Source organism: Mchenga conophoros, linkage group LG7 (assembly GCF_057382185.1).
Source record: "Mchenga conophoros isolate Kocher_MC1m ecotype Shallow Benthic linkage group LG7, M_conophoros_male_GT1.1, whole genome shotgun sequence".
NCBI classification, from domain to species: domain Eukaryota; kingdom Metazoa; phylum Chordata; class Actinopteri; order Cichliformes; family Cichlidae; genus Mchenga; species Mchenga conophoros.
Window position 1 is genome coordinate 29,995,644 of NC_140532.1, and position 13,385 is coordinate 30,009,028.

General features: G+C 42.9%; 1 protein-coding gene across 2 annotated transcripts in view; it reads left to right on the top strand.

Annotated features, from left to right (window-relative positions):
* Window positions 1–13,385, top strand: part of myo5b (myosin VB) — a 47,808-nt gene that overhangs the window by 11,886 nt on the left and 22,537 nt on the right. For both annotated transcript variants that reach the window (XM_085278803.1, XM_085278804.1), the window contains exons 2-12: window positions 5,853–5,963; window positions 6,858–7,029; window positions 7,560–7,704; window positions 9,355–9,511; window positions 9,983–10,126; window positions 10,206–10,287; window positions 10,593–10,700; window positions 11,010–11,119; window positions 11,196–11,461; window positions 11,551–11,632; window positions 11,718–11,858. In XM_085278803.1, coding sequence (XP_085134929.1) covers window positions 5,853–5,963; window positions 6,858–7,029; window positions 7,560–7,704; window positions 9,355–9,511; window positions 9,983–10,126; window positions 10,206–10,287; window positions 10,593–10,700; window positions 11,010–11,119; window positions 11,196–11,461; window positions 11,551–11,632; window positions 11,718–11,858 — 1,518 coding nt within the window. The remainder of the gene's footprint in view (window positions 1–5,852; window positions 5,964–6,857; window positions 7,030–7,559; window positions 7,705–9,354; window positions 9,512–9,982; window positions 10,127–10,205; window positions 10,288–10,592; window positions 10,701–11,009; window positions 11,120–11,195; window positions 11,462–11,550; window positions 11,633–11,717; window positions 11,859–13,385) is intronic.

A 13,385-nucleotide genomic window follows, 5' to 3' on the forward strand; every position in this document is an offset into this window, starting at 1 on the left:
TGATTAGAGAACATTAGAAGGACACGCAGTGTCGTAATGTGCTTTGTCAGGGTGAATGTTTGATATGTACGACCTTCGGCCTCTCTTCTCTCTGAGCTTTCAGTGCAGGTCAAAGTTCCTCGACAGGTCGTATTGTTTCTTCCTGCAGGACACACCCAGCACTCACCCTGGGGCTGATGTCACCGTGCTGACACGTCACTGGGCGGAGACTTCGCTCACCTGTGCAGCTCTGAATGGAAACCTGATCTGTGCATGTAGAAACAGACAAACTCATTCTTCAGGTTAGAGGCTCAGAGTGAAATACCAGCCTGTGAACTCTGCCCCGTGACTCAGAGCCATTTCAGGTCTTTGTGTGTGCTAATCCAACACCTTCACTTCCCCTGCAGGCTCGTCTTTTATTCCAAACCTGTACTTGTCCTCCACTGCTGGTCCTCTTCTTTCCCTAAACCCTCCCCCAAAACAAAGCACAGCAGCGGAATGTCAAGTCCATCCACGTTTCTGATTCACAGAAGGAAAACAAAGTCTGAGATAGAGTTAAACCCAGCTTCGTTCAGAAATCAGACCTGCTGTATTTGTTTTTACACAGATGCTTTCTGATTCTGAGCCACAGCTTTAAATTTTGTAAAGATGTGGAAGAGAGCTTTAGCATGATGCTGGAGCTGTGCAGTTTCTCTGTTGTGCATTTCTGCGGGTAGATGTAACATTGTTTGAACATGGAGTTGAATCCAGCAGCTGTTTTTGCTCAATAGTATTTTTTTAACACAACACTGGCAAGTTACAGATTACTTGTAGAGGTGGGAAGAAAATGTTTTCACAAATCGGCTCAGCTCTGCCCTGATCAGTGACTTTTTGGGGGGTAAAACGATTCAGATTCGGTCTGTGGAGACGTGCTTTTAAGCTGCTCTTCTTCACTTCATTGTCATGTTGTGTTACTTTCGGCTGAATGAATTGAAACTTATCAGAGTTCAAAGGACAAACAATGAGTAACTGTCCACATACATGTACAGTCCCTCCCCCGCTGAAGACATGCTAGCCTGTGCAGAGACGTGAAGGAAAAACAACAACAACAACAAATCAACTTTAGAAGTGTGTGTGTGTGTGTGTGTGTGTGTGTGTGTGTGTGTGTGTGTCCGTGTCCTCATTACTGGCTGAGTTTCCTGCTGAGATGCTGTGCATGTGGACTTCATGCTTCTCAGTCATTGGATAATTACTGATGGTGTCCTAGATAAACTTACAGCGTACACATACCACACACGCATTTACTACTCACACCGCACTCACACACTGTTTGATAGAGATCATGCCATCACACACGAGCTCACAGCATACTTTGTGTCAGACGTCCTTTAGTTCATGCCTGCAGACTGAAGCTTTCTGTTATTCTGTTACACGTCACACCCTGTTCACATCAAACAAACCAAAGTTTCTAATGATGATGATAATGCTAATAATAATCATCATCATCTCATTTGTCAGTTTTTCACTGCTCTTGGATCTGGATGCTGTCATAGAGAAGGTATAGAAGCTCCGCCCATTTGCTGTTCACACTCTCTGTTTAAGCAGCAGAGACAGTTTGTTTCAGACTGAAGTCAAACTGACAGGCTGCTCCATCTACTCAGTATCAGATATTTATTGCAGCATTCCATGTTTGGCACTGTTCACCACCTGCACTCATGTATATATCTATCTACTTAGCACTTTTAATTCTTATTCTTATTTTTATTTTCATGTCTATTTAAGCGTTATATGACAGTATGTTTGCACTAAGCACTGCAGCAATTTCCTAATGTTGTAAACCTGCTCAACATTTGGCAATAAAACCCTTTCTGATTCTGATATTTTGAACTGTGACTCATGAAAATCTCATTTAGTAGGGTCCAAGAATAAAGAACAGGAGCATAAGCACAATGGGACTACTTCACGTTAAAATAGCAGCATTGTAATGAATTTTAATGTCCTGGTGTTTTTCTCTATTTGTGATTCTGATTTCAGTTGAAATGTTAACCTGCCCAGTCTCAGGAGGCTTTAAATGGTGTGTAATAGTATTCCGGTTTGAGAAGCATGTGGTGACGGAGAGCAGGAGAAACTGTGTTTGTTTAGGGAGAGCTGAAAAAGCCTGAATCGACATTTTTGTGCTGGTTTCGGTTCTTTGAAGCACAGTTTACCTGCCTGTTGCCACACAGATGAAGATCAGAGCTCCAGGATGCGAGGACAGTGCTTCTGCTGGCTTTGAAATCACAGCAGTGAGAACTGTAAGCTCTTATACAAATCTGCTGCTTCTCATAATAATCATTTTTTGATGTTATTTAACCCCAAGATGGCTCTCCAGTGTGGGCAGAAAACGTTGGGCTATAGAACTTCCTGCATGTTATTGACTGTGTGCACGTTTGCATATGCTACTTCCGGTGTGGAAGCTCCTGTGGGGAGCTTTGTTTCCGGCGCCTGGTTTACAGTCCAAAACAAGTTAAGCAAATGAATGAATCAAGCGGCGATTTACATTTCTACAGATGTCTTGGGCATTTACCCAATATATCTGTAAATGATGTTCATCGACTTGTCAATATTTTTCCCCGCGCCTCAGAGCAAAAGAGAAAATGGATTCAAATGTTATATTTCTCAGCTGTCCCTCGTTTATCGCGGGTGTTATGTTTTAAAAATAACCAGCGATGGGTGAAATCAAGTAGCCAATTTTATTTTTTGACGGTGCAAAACGTTTGGTGGACATCGTGGACATACAGTACTGCACTTCAGAGTCACACTGCTAGCGATCGATGCAGCGATTCTGTACTGTACAGGAGAGACGTCACGGAGGAGATCGTCTGCAGCGATCAGGACGCAGGACACAATGTGATGTAAAAAAAAAAATAAGCATGCAAACTTGCACTAAAAAATCCGTGAAACAGCGAGGTGAAAGGTGAACCGCGTTATAGCGAGGGACCGCTGTAATTTTTAAGGTAAGTCACAACATACCCTTCGTACATACTAATGTATAGAAACCCTTACCAGCAATCATTCATTTTTTGTGTGGCTTTTTTTCACGGTTTGTTAACATGCTGTGTAGGTGTGTACTTGACTAGCTGATCTCGACATAATGGGGGAAACATCTGGTTTGACTATTCTTCACCTGTAGTTTGAATGCTGAACATTTGCCTGTTTAAATCATAAGACCAGTCACTATACAGAGATGTGCTTCTGAATGTGGACGATGTGTCTTCTGCTGCAGTGATGCAGTTCTGCTTGTGTTGAGTGATGTAAACAACTGATCGATCTAAACTCTTTAGACGTCAAAATTGATCATTAGATTTTTTATGACACAACAGTGGTGAGTGTTCCCACCTTCTGCTCTTTGTAACTTAACGCGATCTTTCCGTTTTCGAGTTTTGGACATGATTTTGGAGTATATGTTCGCAGTAGCGATTGACTGCAAAGTAAAGCTACCGGAAATGCACAACCCCACATCCGGTCTCAAACCAGGAAGTTAGCGTTTTCTCGTGTACAGGGTCAATTCTCCACATGTGCACCTGCGGTGTGCTTCATGCTTTGAACATGGACTGATCCACAGTTACAGGTTTACCTGCCTGATCCACAGTTACAGGTTTACCTGCCAGGAGACGGCAGGAGCTCGCTGTACAGGAACCTTGAACATGTTGGGTGGGGATTGTGTGGGATGTCTGGGAACATGTTGACTCCCCCTGTTTCTATGGAAAGTAACCAGAGCGTGCTTCAATTATGTAATGTACATATTCATGATGTCATCAGGACTGATTTGCCTTCTGCCTGGCGTCAGAGATTTCCATCAGTTTGCCTCCCCGTGCTCTCTGTGCTAATGTATGCTGTGTTTCAGTAGAGCTGAACTCCCGGGCTGCTCTCATGAGTGTTTCAGTGGCTTCGGGTCATGTGACCTCATGTGATTCCTGTCTGTCACACAGGCAAACTGTATGGAAACGAGCTTCTGGTGCACAGCAGTGCATTTGCATTGAAGGCAGTGATGTAATGCGGGAATGTTTGTCCTCGGCTCTCATTAGTTTCTGTCACAGTGACCTCAGATTGTTTGAATGGACTCAGCATGCAGGCAGATGCTGTGATGTTGCTTCCTTTATTTTTCTGAGTTTGTCTGTTGAGAGGAGGAAGTGACACCATATTGCTGCAGATGAATGAAGAACAGGAACAAACACAAACCATAAACGACGATATTGGGCTGGTCACGCTGCAGGTCCACTGGGTTCAGAGGGTCAAAGAGGCAGACAGGGACAAGATCTGCTCAGGATCGTGTTTGTACCTGATGTCAGTCTGATCAGCACTAACACATCTGTGCAGCTGTGGGCTGATTAAACCTTGATGTGTTTTCATCAGCTGTCTGAGGATACAACAACCCAACAATCCTGTGTTACTTACAGGAACTTGAGCTTTTCTTTCCCTGCCCTCAGGCTCACTGTGATGCACCTCCTCACACACAGACTGGAGCTGCAGGGAGTTTAAAAAACACAGTGTTTCTGTAATGATGCAAACAAAACAGAGACGGAGAGAAACAGGTGAGCGTCAGCAGTTTCTCAGTCATGAACACTGTTTGCAGTCAAGTCTGAAAAGATTTCAAACAAACAGAGGGAAGCAGCGCTGACCCGGTGCTGCGTCAGCGGTCCTGAAATGTGCATAATAAACACAGACGTTGATCTGTGCTGGTTATATCTGATCCAGCTTTAAGTGGACCTGATGTCATCTTACACATGAAGACAGATTCTGATTCTAATATCAGATCAGCGCTCAGGATCATAGTTTACCTGAAGCCCAGGTACCAGCCTGGATCTGGAAACATTTGGATTGGTGTATGTCAGATTATGATCGTAGCACAAACGCCTATCATAACTAATACATGTGCTGGTGCTGGTTTCATGGTTCAGGTTTTACAGGGTTACCTGGGTCGTTCTGCTCGGTGGTCTTTGTCTAGAGAGAGAACTCTGCTTCACCTTTACCTCAGGTGTGCTGACACCTGTAACCTCTGCTGCACTGACAAAGAGGCAGAGGAGTCACCAGACTGAAGGTGGGGTGGCGCTACGATTCCTCTACTGCTATGAGTCTGTGTGAATCATGAATCTCATCACAGGGAGGAGCTCACTGACAGTCTGTGAGGAACAAAAGGAGGAGAAGCTCAGCAGCTTCAAACCAACAGGAAAACATCCAAGAGTTCCCAAAAGTAGGACAAGAACTAATTTTCCTCCTGAAAGTGAAGCACGGTCCCCAGAGTCTGTTCTTCTAAAGTAATGATTTTACTTCTAATAAAAGACCCAGGTATGTTCAGGTGTCTCATGCCGTCATGTGACTGAGCTACTCTCTCTGTCATGATGCCTCTGCAGGATTATTTCAGATGAAAGCTCGTCTGCGGTAATTTCCACAGAGCTGATAATCGGTTAATGATTCCTTTGATCAGAAGTGCAAACGTGTTAATCTGCAGGAACAGATAAAAGTCCAGGAGGAACTTCTGATAATCCCGACAAGCTCCTTCACACTGACGGTAAAGACGACCCTGTTATCACGCCGCGTGCCCTCGGAGTGGCCGCGCTTTAACCTTCAGCCATCTTTTCACTTTTCTCAAACTCTGTTTTTCTGAGTTCAGGATCTGTGAGTTTATCCCTCAGCAGGTTCATATCCTCCACACTCACGTACACGCACTGCTTAAGTCAAACATTTACACTGCTTGTTCTCACATTTGTCTGTCCCAAACATGTCACCATGTTTAAAGCTGATGAACGTGCCTTTGTCCAGTCGTCTCCTCCCTCATGAAGAGCTGATGTTTAAACTGAGACTGAGAGCAGTGAAACGTTGGCACTCAAGTGTTTCTTCTTCATGTGTTTCAGTACACTCGGGTCTGGATCCCGGACACGGAGGATGTTTGGAAGGCTGCAGAGATCGTCAAAGACTACAAAGAAGGAGACCCGGTCCTTCGGCTGAAACTCGAGGATGAAACGGTAACAGACAGATCCAGATGTGCCGCTGCCAGTTTGAGTGTTCAGCAGGAATCGGAAAACAAATCTGCACTCCTGCTTGTAAATTCATGCAGCCTCACAATGTTCAGCTGCTCTTCAGCTCATTTACATCAGACTGTGTGCTTCTCCGCTGATCAGAGAGGAGCGTATATGGATTAATGCATTTTGTACATAAAATAAGTTTACATGATTAATTTCGTAAATTTTCACATTTCACAAGGGGAGAAAATGAGGACGGAAACAAATATTTGTTCAAATTATACAATTTTCAAGTAAATAAATCATGTTGGGTCAAACTGATCACAGCAGTTATGGTTCACTGTGTAGATGATGCTGTCATAGTGGTTTATCCATAAGAAGCTGCTGATGAGTAAATCTATCAGAGTTCAGCCCAGAATGATCAGCTGATCAGGAACATGATCAGTCATTACTGAGTGTTAATCAGGAGAGAACAGCACACAGGTGCATTCATCAAGTCTGCTGCATCTCTCCACTGAGTTCCTCTTTAGGTGTGTGTTTTAAAAATCGCACTAAATCTTAAATTTGTTTCTTAAATCCAATTAAAAGAGTCGTGTTTTTCTTTCAGAAGTACTTTTTAAAATTTCCATCAACGTCGTTTTTACCTCATGTTCTGATGTCACATCATGAAGTGTTTGATGGTTGAAGGCAGAGGCGAAGTTTCTGGTTTCTGTCCAGATGTTGATGTTTGTCCTGCTGTGTGTCGGTGACACATCTGTAACAGGAGAGCCTGCAGGGTCTGAGGGAGTCAGGACTTAAAGGATACCTCCTCTGTCAGGCTTCAGTGTCTGTGGGACAATCTGAGTCTGTGTGACGACGTATTGATTGTGTCTTGATGGCGTATTGATCCCGTTTCAGCCTCTGGAGTACCCCGTGGGACCGAAGAGTAACCCTCTTCCTTTCCTGCGTAACCCTGACATCCTGGTGGGGGAGAATGACCTCACGGCGCTCAGCTACCTGCACGAACCCGCCGTGCTGCACAACCTGCGAGTGCGATTCCTTGAGTCCAACGCCATCTACACGTACTGTGGTCAGTCAGCACTTCCTGTGGTTCACTTAGTGCAGGATTATTAGAAATATCATAGAAATATTTATTTGTGTTACTAGATGTTTATTTATTCCATTTCACTATTTTATTATTACTTTTGTATATCTCCTATTTTCTCCTTTTACCTACATTTAATATCACATAATTTCTTTCATTTCTTCAATGTTTTTTACCTTCACGCTTATTTTGTCTGTTTATTCGAATATTTATAAATTTTATTGAATTGTCATTAAAAATTATTGTCATTATCTGTTGACTAACTTCATAGTTTTTATATATGTATATATGTGTGTGTGTGTGTGTGTGTGTGTGTATATATGTGTATATACACATATACGTGTATATATATGTAATATTAGTATTTCATTATTTTTTTTGTATTAATTAAGGAGTTGTTTTTTTTCAGTTTCATGTATTTATTATTTGCCTTTTATAGATCAACACTTTGTTCATATTTTTACTCACTGTGTGATTATTCTTGTTCATTTAACATTATGTCGTGTGTTCTTTAGGGATCGTGCTGGTGGCGATCAACCCGTACGAGCAGCTGCAGATTTATGGTGAGGAGGTGATCAATGCGTACAGCGGGCAGAACATGGGCGACATGGACCCTCACATATTTGCTGTGGCCGAAGAGGCCTACAAGCAGATGGCCAGGTGAGACTGTGGGTTCTTATTGGTCGTCGGCACGAGTGCGTCCTATTCTGTGACATTTGCGGTTTGATGCTGGAGGAGCACGATGATTACAGAGCTGAGGAAAAACTCCCACTTTCTCTGTGATGGAGTCTAATTACAGTCACGCCTCTGCTCAGCAGCGTGTGCGAAGCAGCTGGTTAGCGTGGCGAGATACGTGGGAGGAAACGCTCTCTTTAAACTACTTGTATCTGCTGAGTTTATCGCAGAGATGGTGAAACACCATGAAAAACTCGCATCCATGTGAAACTCGCATCCATGTGGAACTCGCATCCATGTGGAACTCGCATCCATGTGGAACTCGCATCCATGTGGAACTCGCATCCATGTGGAACTCGCATCCATGTGGAACTCGCATCCATGTGAAACTCGCATCCATGTGAAACTCGCATCCATGTGAAACTCGCATCCATGTGGAACTCGCATCCATGTGAAACTCGCATCCATGTGAAACTCGCATCCATGTGAAACTCGCATCCATGTGAAACTCGCATCCATGTGAAACTCGCATCCATGTGAAACTCGCATCCATGTGGAACTCGCATCCATGTGGAACTCGCATCCATGTGGAACTCGCATCCATGTGGAACTCGCATCCATGTGGAACTCGCATCCATGTGGAACTCGCATCTGCAGAGTGTTTCCAGAGCTGCTGTGAAACATCTTAGCCGATTCTACTCTCAGCTGAATCTCAATGAATTATTTATTCATTTTAAGGAAGCGGCATACTCACAATACTTTAACAACCGTCTGAGAGAGGGACAGTTTCTTCTTTGTTACATAACCTTCAAACTAAGAGCACAAGTAAAGGATGCAGATAATTTCATTTTATAATTTACTTCCAGTATTTTTGTGACTTGGAGCAGTTTCAGGAGAACTCATATGAGCTGCTTGAGAGGTTCTCATCAGAAACATTGGATAATATTCATGTTATCTAATGTAAGTGGATGTATTATCACAAATATAATTTATTGTACAAAATGAAAATCAGATTGGGGTTTATGGTTAAACTTGTTTGAATCCTCTAATATTTCTTCCCAACAGTCTCGGTTAACTGTGTTTTCAGTGTTTGTCCAGTTTGCACAATAAAAATTATTTGTTGTGATTCTTGGAAAACACCTGAAGGATTCATATCTATGTACATAAAGTTATAGATTCACATTTTTAAATGTGAGATTTATGTATTTAGACATATATTTGTGCTTTGATGGCATATTTAGAAAAAGGAAATTAATCATTTTTAGATTTATATTTTGGAAATTAAAATTCATTAACTACAATAATTGAAATAATTTTAATATTTATAAAGACAAGTCTGAAATTTTTAAAAAGAAGTTTAAATATTTTAACAAAAAAGGAAGAAAAAAAAAAGCCTAAAAACCTTAAAATCGTTGCATTTTGCAAACAAGTTAAAGACTGTAATCCAAATATTTTGATAAACAAATGGAAAAGTGAATAATTTAGTATTTACATCAGTTAATATTGTTATTGTTGTTAGTCTTCATCGTTCTCTCAGGGCCAAGCATCTGCTAACTTTAGTAGAACGAATTAAAGTCCTGCATTGTGACCATAGAGGTGGTGTGGTTCATTTTCTTCATCTGTGGTGTTTGTCAGAGATGAGAAGAATCAGTCGATCATCGTGAGCGGAGAATCCGGAGCAGGGAAGACGGTTTCTGCAAAGTACGCCATGCGGTTCTTTGCCACGGTGGGCGGCTCAGCCAGCGACACCAACGTGGAGGACAAAGTTCTGGCGTCCAGTCCCATTATGGAGGTGAGTGGGCGGAGCCTTGTTTCATATTATATTACGATGCCAACAGCACTTTAATTTTCTTTTTATATCCATTGCCAAATTGCAGGTTAAATAAACCTCCTTCCAAACACTTTGTAGTCAGAGAATCGTGGATTTAAAAAATTGTGTGAATTGGCCCATTTCCCTTGACTTGGTGTGCATCTCTGGACCCCTGCTAGAATTTTTTTTTTTTTTTTTTTTTATAAATGTATTTTTTTTAACGATATCCTGGAGGTTTAGTACTGAGCAGGTGTACACCAGAGAATAGAAGTAGAGAAAAATCTACTTTGTACCTCAAAAACTTCGATGGAGCGTGCTGTAGGCAGTCCGGAGTTGGCTGCGGAGGGGAGAACAGCGACTTGTTTCACATGAAATAAATCTGCATCCATGCAGCAGCAGGAGCTGCTGCACAGTTTTAAAGAACATGGATGATATTGTCTCTTTTTCCATCAGGCGATTGGAAATGCAAAAACCACTCGCAATGACAACAGCAGCCGCTTTGGAAAGTACATCCAGATCGGTTTTAACAGACATTACCACATCATCGGTGCCAACATGCGCACCTACCTGCTGGAAAAGTCCCGCGTCGTGTTTCAGGTCAGTCTCACAGACTCGCTCAGGATGTTTGGTTGAACCTGATTGGTTCATCTGTGTAAAGAGTTTGTTTCTTTCTCAGGCTGAGGACGAGAGGAATTATCACATCTTCTACCAGCTCTGCGCCTCTGCCAGCTTACCGGAGTTCAAAGACCTCGCCCTCAGTGAGTCAAAAGTTTGGGAGCTGTGTTTAGGTTGGACGATTATTATTAAATGGGATAAAGTATTAGTCTAAAGTTGCGCTTCTTTAAGTCGGCCTCAGGGTCAAATCGTTTGAGGATTATTGGTCTAAAAATTATCATTTTTCATCTCTGAACAAAAAAATTTATTTAGAGTTAAGGTTGAAGTCTTTTCCTGCTTCTTCATGTTACCAGGATTCAGCTCACTGCTGTGGAAGTTCAGTCAGTATTTATTCTGCCTGTAAATATTCACTTTCGTCTCATGATCGGTTCTTTCTCTCCTCCCTCAGCCAGTGCAGAGGATTTCACGTACACGTCTCTAGGCGAAAACATTTTCATCGAGGGCGTGAATGACGCCGAAGATTTTAAGAAGACCAGAGAGGCCTTCACGCTGCTGGGTAAGAGTCACGAGTCTGTCCCGAACACCATGTTTGGTGGTTCATCTTAACATTAAGATGTGGGATGCATGCATGACAATGAGACCATTTTCTGCTATTAAAAACAAGTAAAAGGATTTTAAATTTAAAACTGCTCTTCGTCTCCATGCTCGTAGTAAGAACTCAGACTCTGGATCAGTTGTAGTGTGACGCTGATGGTCGAGCTTTCACCATGTGCTGGTTTCAGATGCAGCGAAGCGTTAACAGAGACCTGCTGGCCCTCCTGTGACTCCCATAAACAGACACTTCAGTCATGTTTTTGATCTACAGGTATAAAGGAGAGCAGTCAGAACAGCATCTTTAAAGTCATTGCGTCCATCCTTCATCTTGGGAACGTCGAGATCTGCTCGGACCGAGACGGGGAGTCCTGCCACATTGCGGTACATCTACGGCCTTTCTTTCAGTCTCTTCTCAGCTTTTATCGACGCTCTGACTTTGACTCTGTTCGTGTTTCAGAGGAAGGACGTCCACCTGCAGCACTTCTGCAACCTGCTGGGTGTGGAGCTGCAGCAGATGGAGCACTGGCTCTGCCACAGGAAGCTTGCCACCACCTCCGAGACGTACGTGAAGACCATGTCCACCAAGCAGGCGACCAACGCCCGCGACGCCCTCGCCAAGCACATCTACGCCCGCATGTTCGACTGGATCGTAGAGCACATTAACCTTTCTCTGCAGACGTCCACCAAGCAGCACTCCTTCATCGGAGTCCTTGACATCTATGGGTACGAAGCCCTGCGTCTAACCACCTGCTTCACCTGCTGTTGTTTGTTTTGTTGACCTGGATAAGAAGGTGTCTGTGGTTTTTCATCAGGTTTGAGACGTTTGAGGTGAACAGCTTTGAGCAGTTCTGCATCAACTATGCCAACGAGAAACTCCAGCAGCAGTTCAACTCTGTGAGTTTTCTGATGAACTTTAATGTAAATTGCCACACCTCTCAGGATTTCACTGATTCAAACTGTTATCCTCCTACGTCCTCAGCATGTGTTCAAGCTGGAGCAGGAGGAGTACATGAAGGAGCAGATCCCCTGGACTCTGATCGATTTTGCTGATAACCAGCCGTGTATCGACCTGATCGAGGCTCGGCTCGGCATCCTGGACCTGCTGGACGAGGAGTGTAAAGTAAGACTGACCGTCACACACATTATATTTTTGTGATTTTGACATTAAAGTTCTTTTCTCCAAAACCAATAAAACTATAACACAAAAAGAACGCAAAACTGCTGTGTTGACTCTACTAAAGGATGGAATCAAGGAAAACCTTCAAAGTTGTCTTTGGATGCTGAACAAAAAAAAGTAACCATTTTAAAAAGATGAGTTTTTTGCTTTGCTTTTTAGCAAGCTCAATAGAGTCTGCAGACTCAAACTAAAGGGGAGAGCCTTCCAGAGTCATACATACATACAGACATACAGGTGTAAAAGTTATTTGATGTATGCTGGTGCTTGACCATTCAGAGGCCTATAAGTGAGAACCAAGATCTTGACGCGTACTTTGGAGCTGGACGAGTAGCAGTGTGACGTGACAAAACTTTGGTGGTTTGGTCAGAAGTCTGGCAGCAGTGTTCTGTACAGTCTGCAGATGTTCCAGTGATGCTTTGTTTAAGCAGGTGAATAATGAGTTAAAGTAATCCAACCTTGAAAAAACAAAAGCATGAATAACAGTTTCCAGTTTTGCTTGTGAGATAATACTACTTAGGACATATTGTAGTGGTAGTAGTAGTACTAAGTGATAAAAACATGAATGACTGAACGTGACCATCTGAAGTAAAACCAGAGTCAAAATTTACCCTGAGGATTCCTGATGGAAGACTTGGCATAAAAGGCTAATGGACCAAGATCAGGGGTCCAGTATTAGAGCTGTATGCTTTTCCGGAGCACAAACAAGAATTTCAGTATTTTCTTCATTAAGCTGAGAAAATGTTTATCCATCCAGCATTTTACACTGTCTAAGCCGTTTCGATACCTCGTGGGGATTAAGGCACTATTAACGGGTTTTTGGAGCCAGAAGGAAATGTTAAGTTATAAGCTAATGCTAGCTAGCTTGCTAGCTTGGTTGTTGCATCCACAAATGCCGGTAAATAATGAAATCCTAGAGCTACGCTCACATGAACTAAATTTCAGACTTCCTTACATATTAATGATCCGATAATTATTTTTAAACCGTCACCTGGTAGCTGGCCTGTTTTATACAGGCTCTTTAAGTCACCGTAACTCTGTTACCATTTGTGCTAGAGCGATAAAGAGTTCAAACTTCTTCAAAAACTCTCCAACAGCACAAAAACAATCCAGAGGTCCAGTTCAGAGACTATTTAGCTGAGGTGAAGAATAACAGACAGCTAACGACTACAGACAGCGTTTAATAGTGCAAACTTTAAACAGGTGAGTTATAAATGAACCAACCATTTCCACCCATCCATTTCCCTGTAAAGTTGTTATGAAGGAGAAAAAGGGCGATCGTGACTCAAGAGTTGGCAGTTCGCCTTGTAATCTGAAGGTTGCCGGTTCGAGCCCCGGCTCGGACAGTCTCGGTCGTTGTGTCCTTGGGCAAGACACTTCACCTACCAGCTACTGGTGATGGCCAGAGGGGCCGATGGTGTGAAATGGCAGCCTCGCTTCTGTCAGTCTGCCCCAGGGCAGCTGTGGCTACAA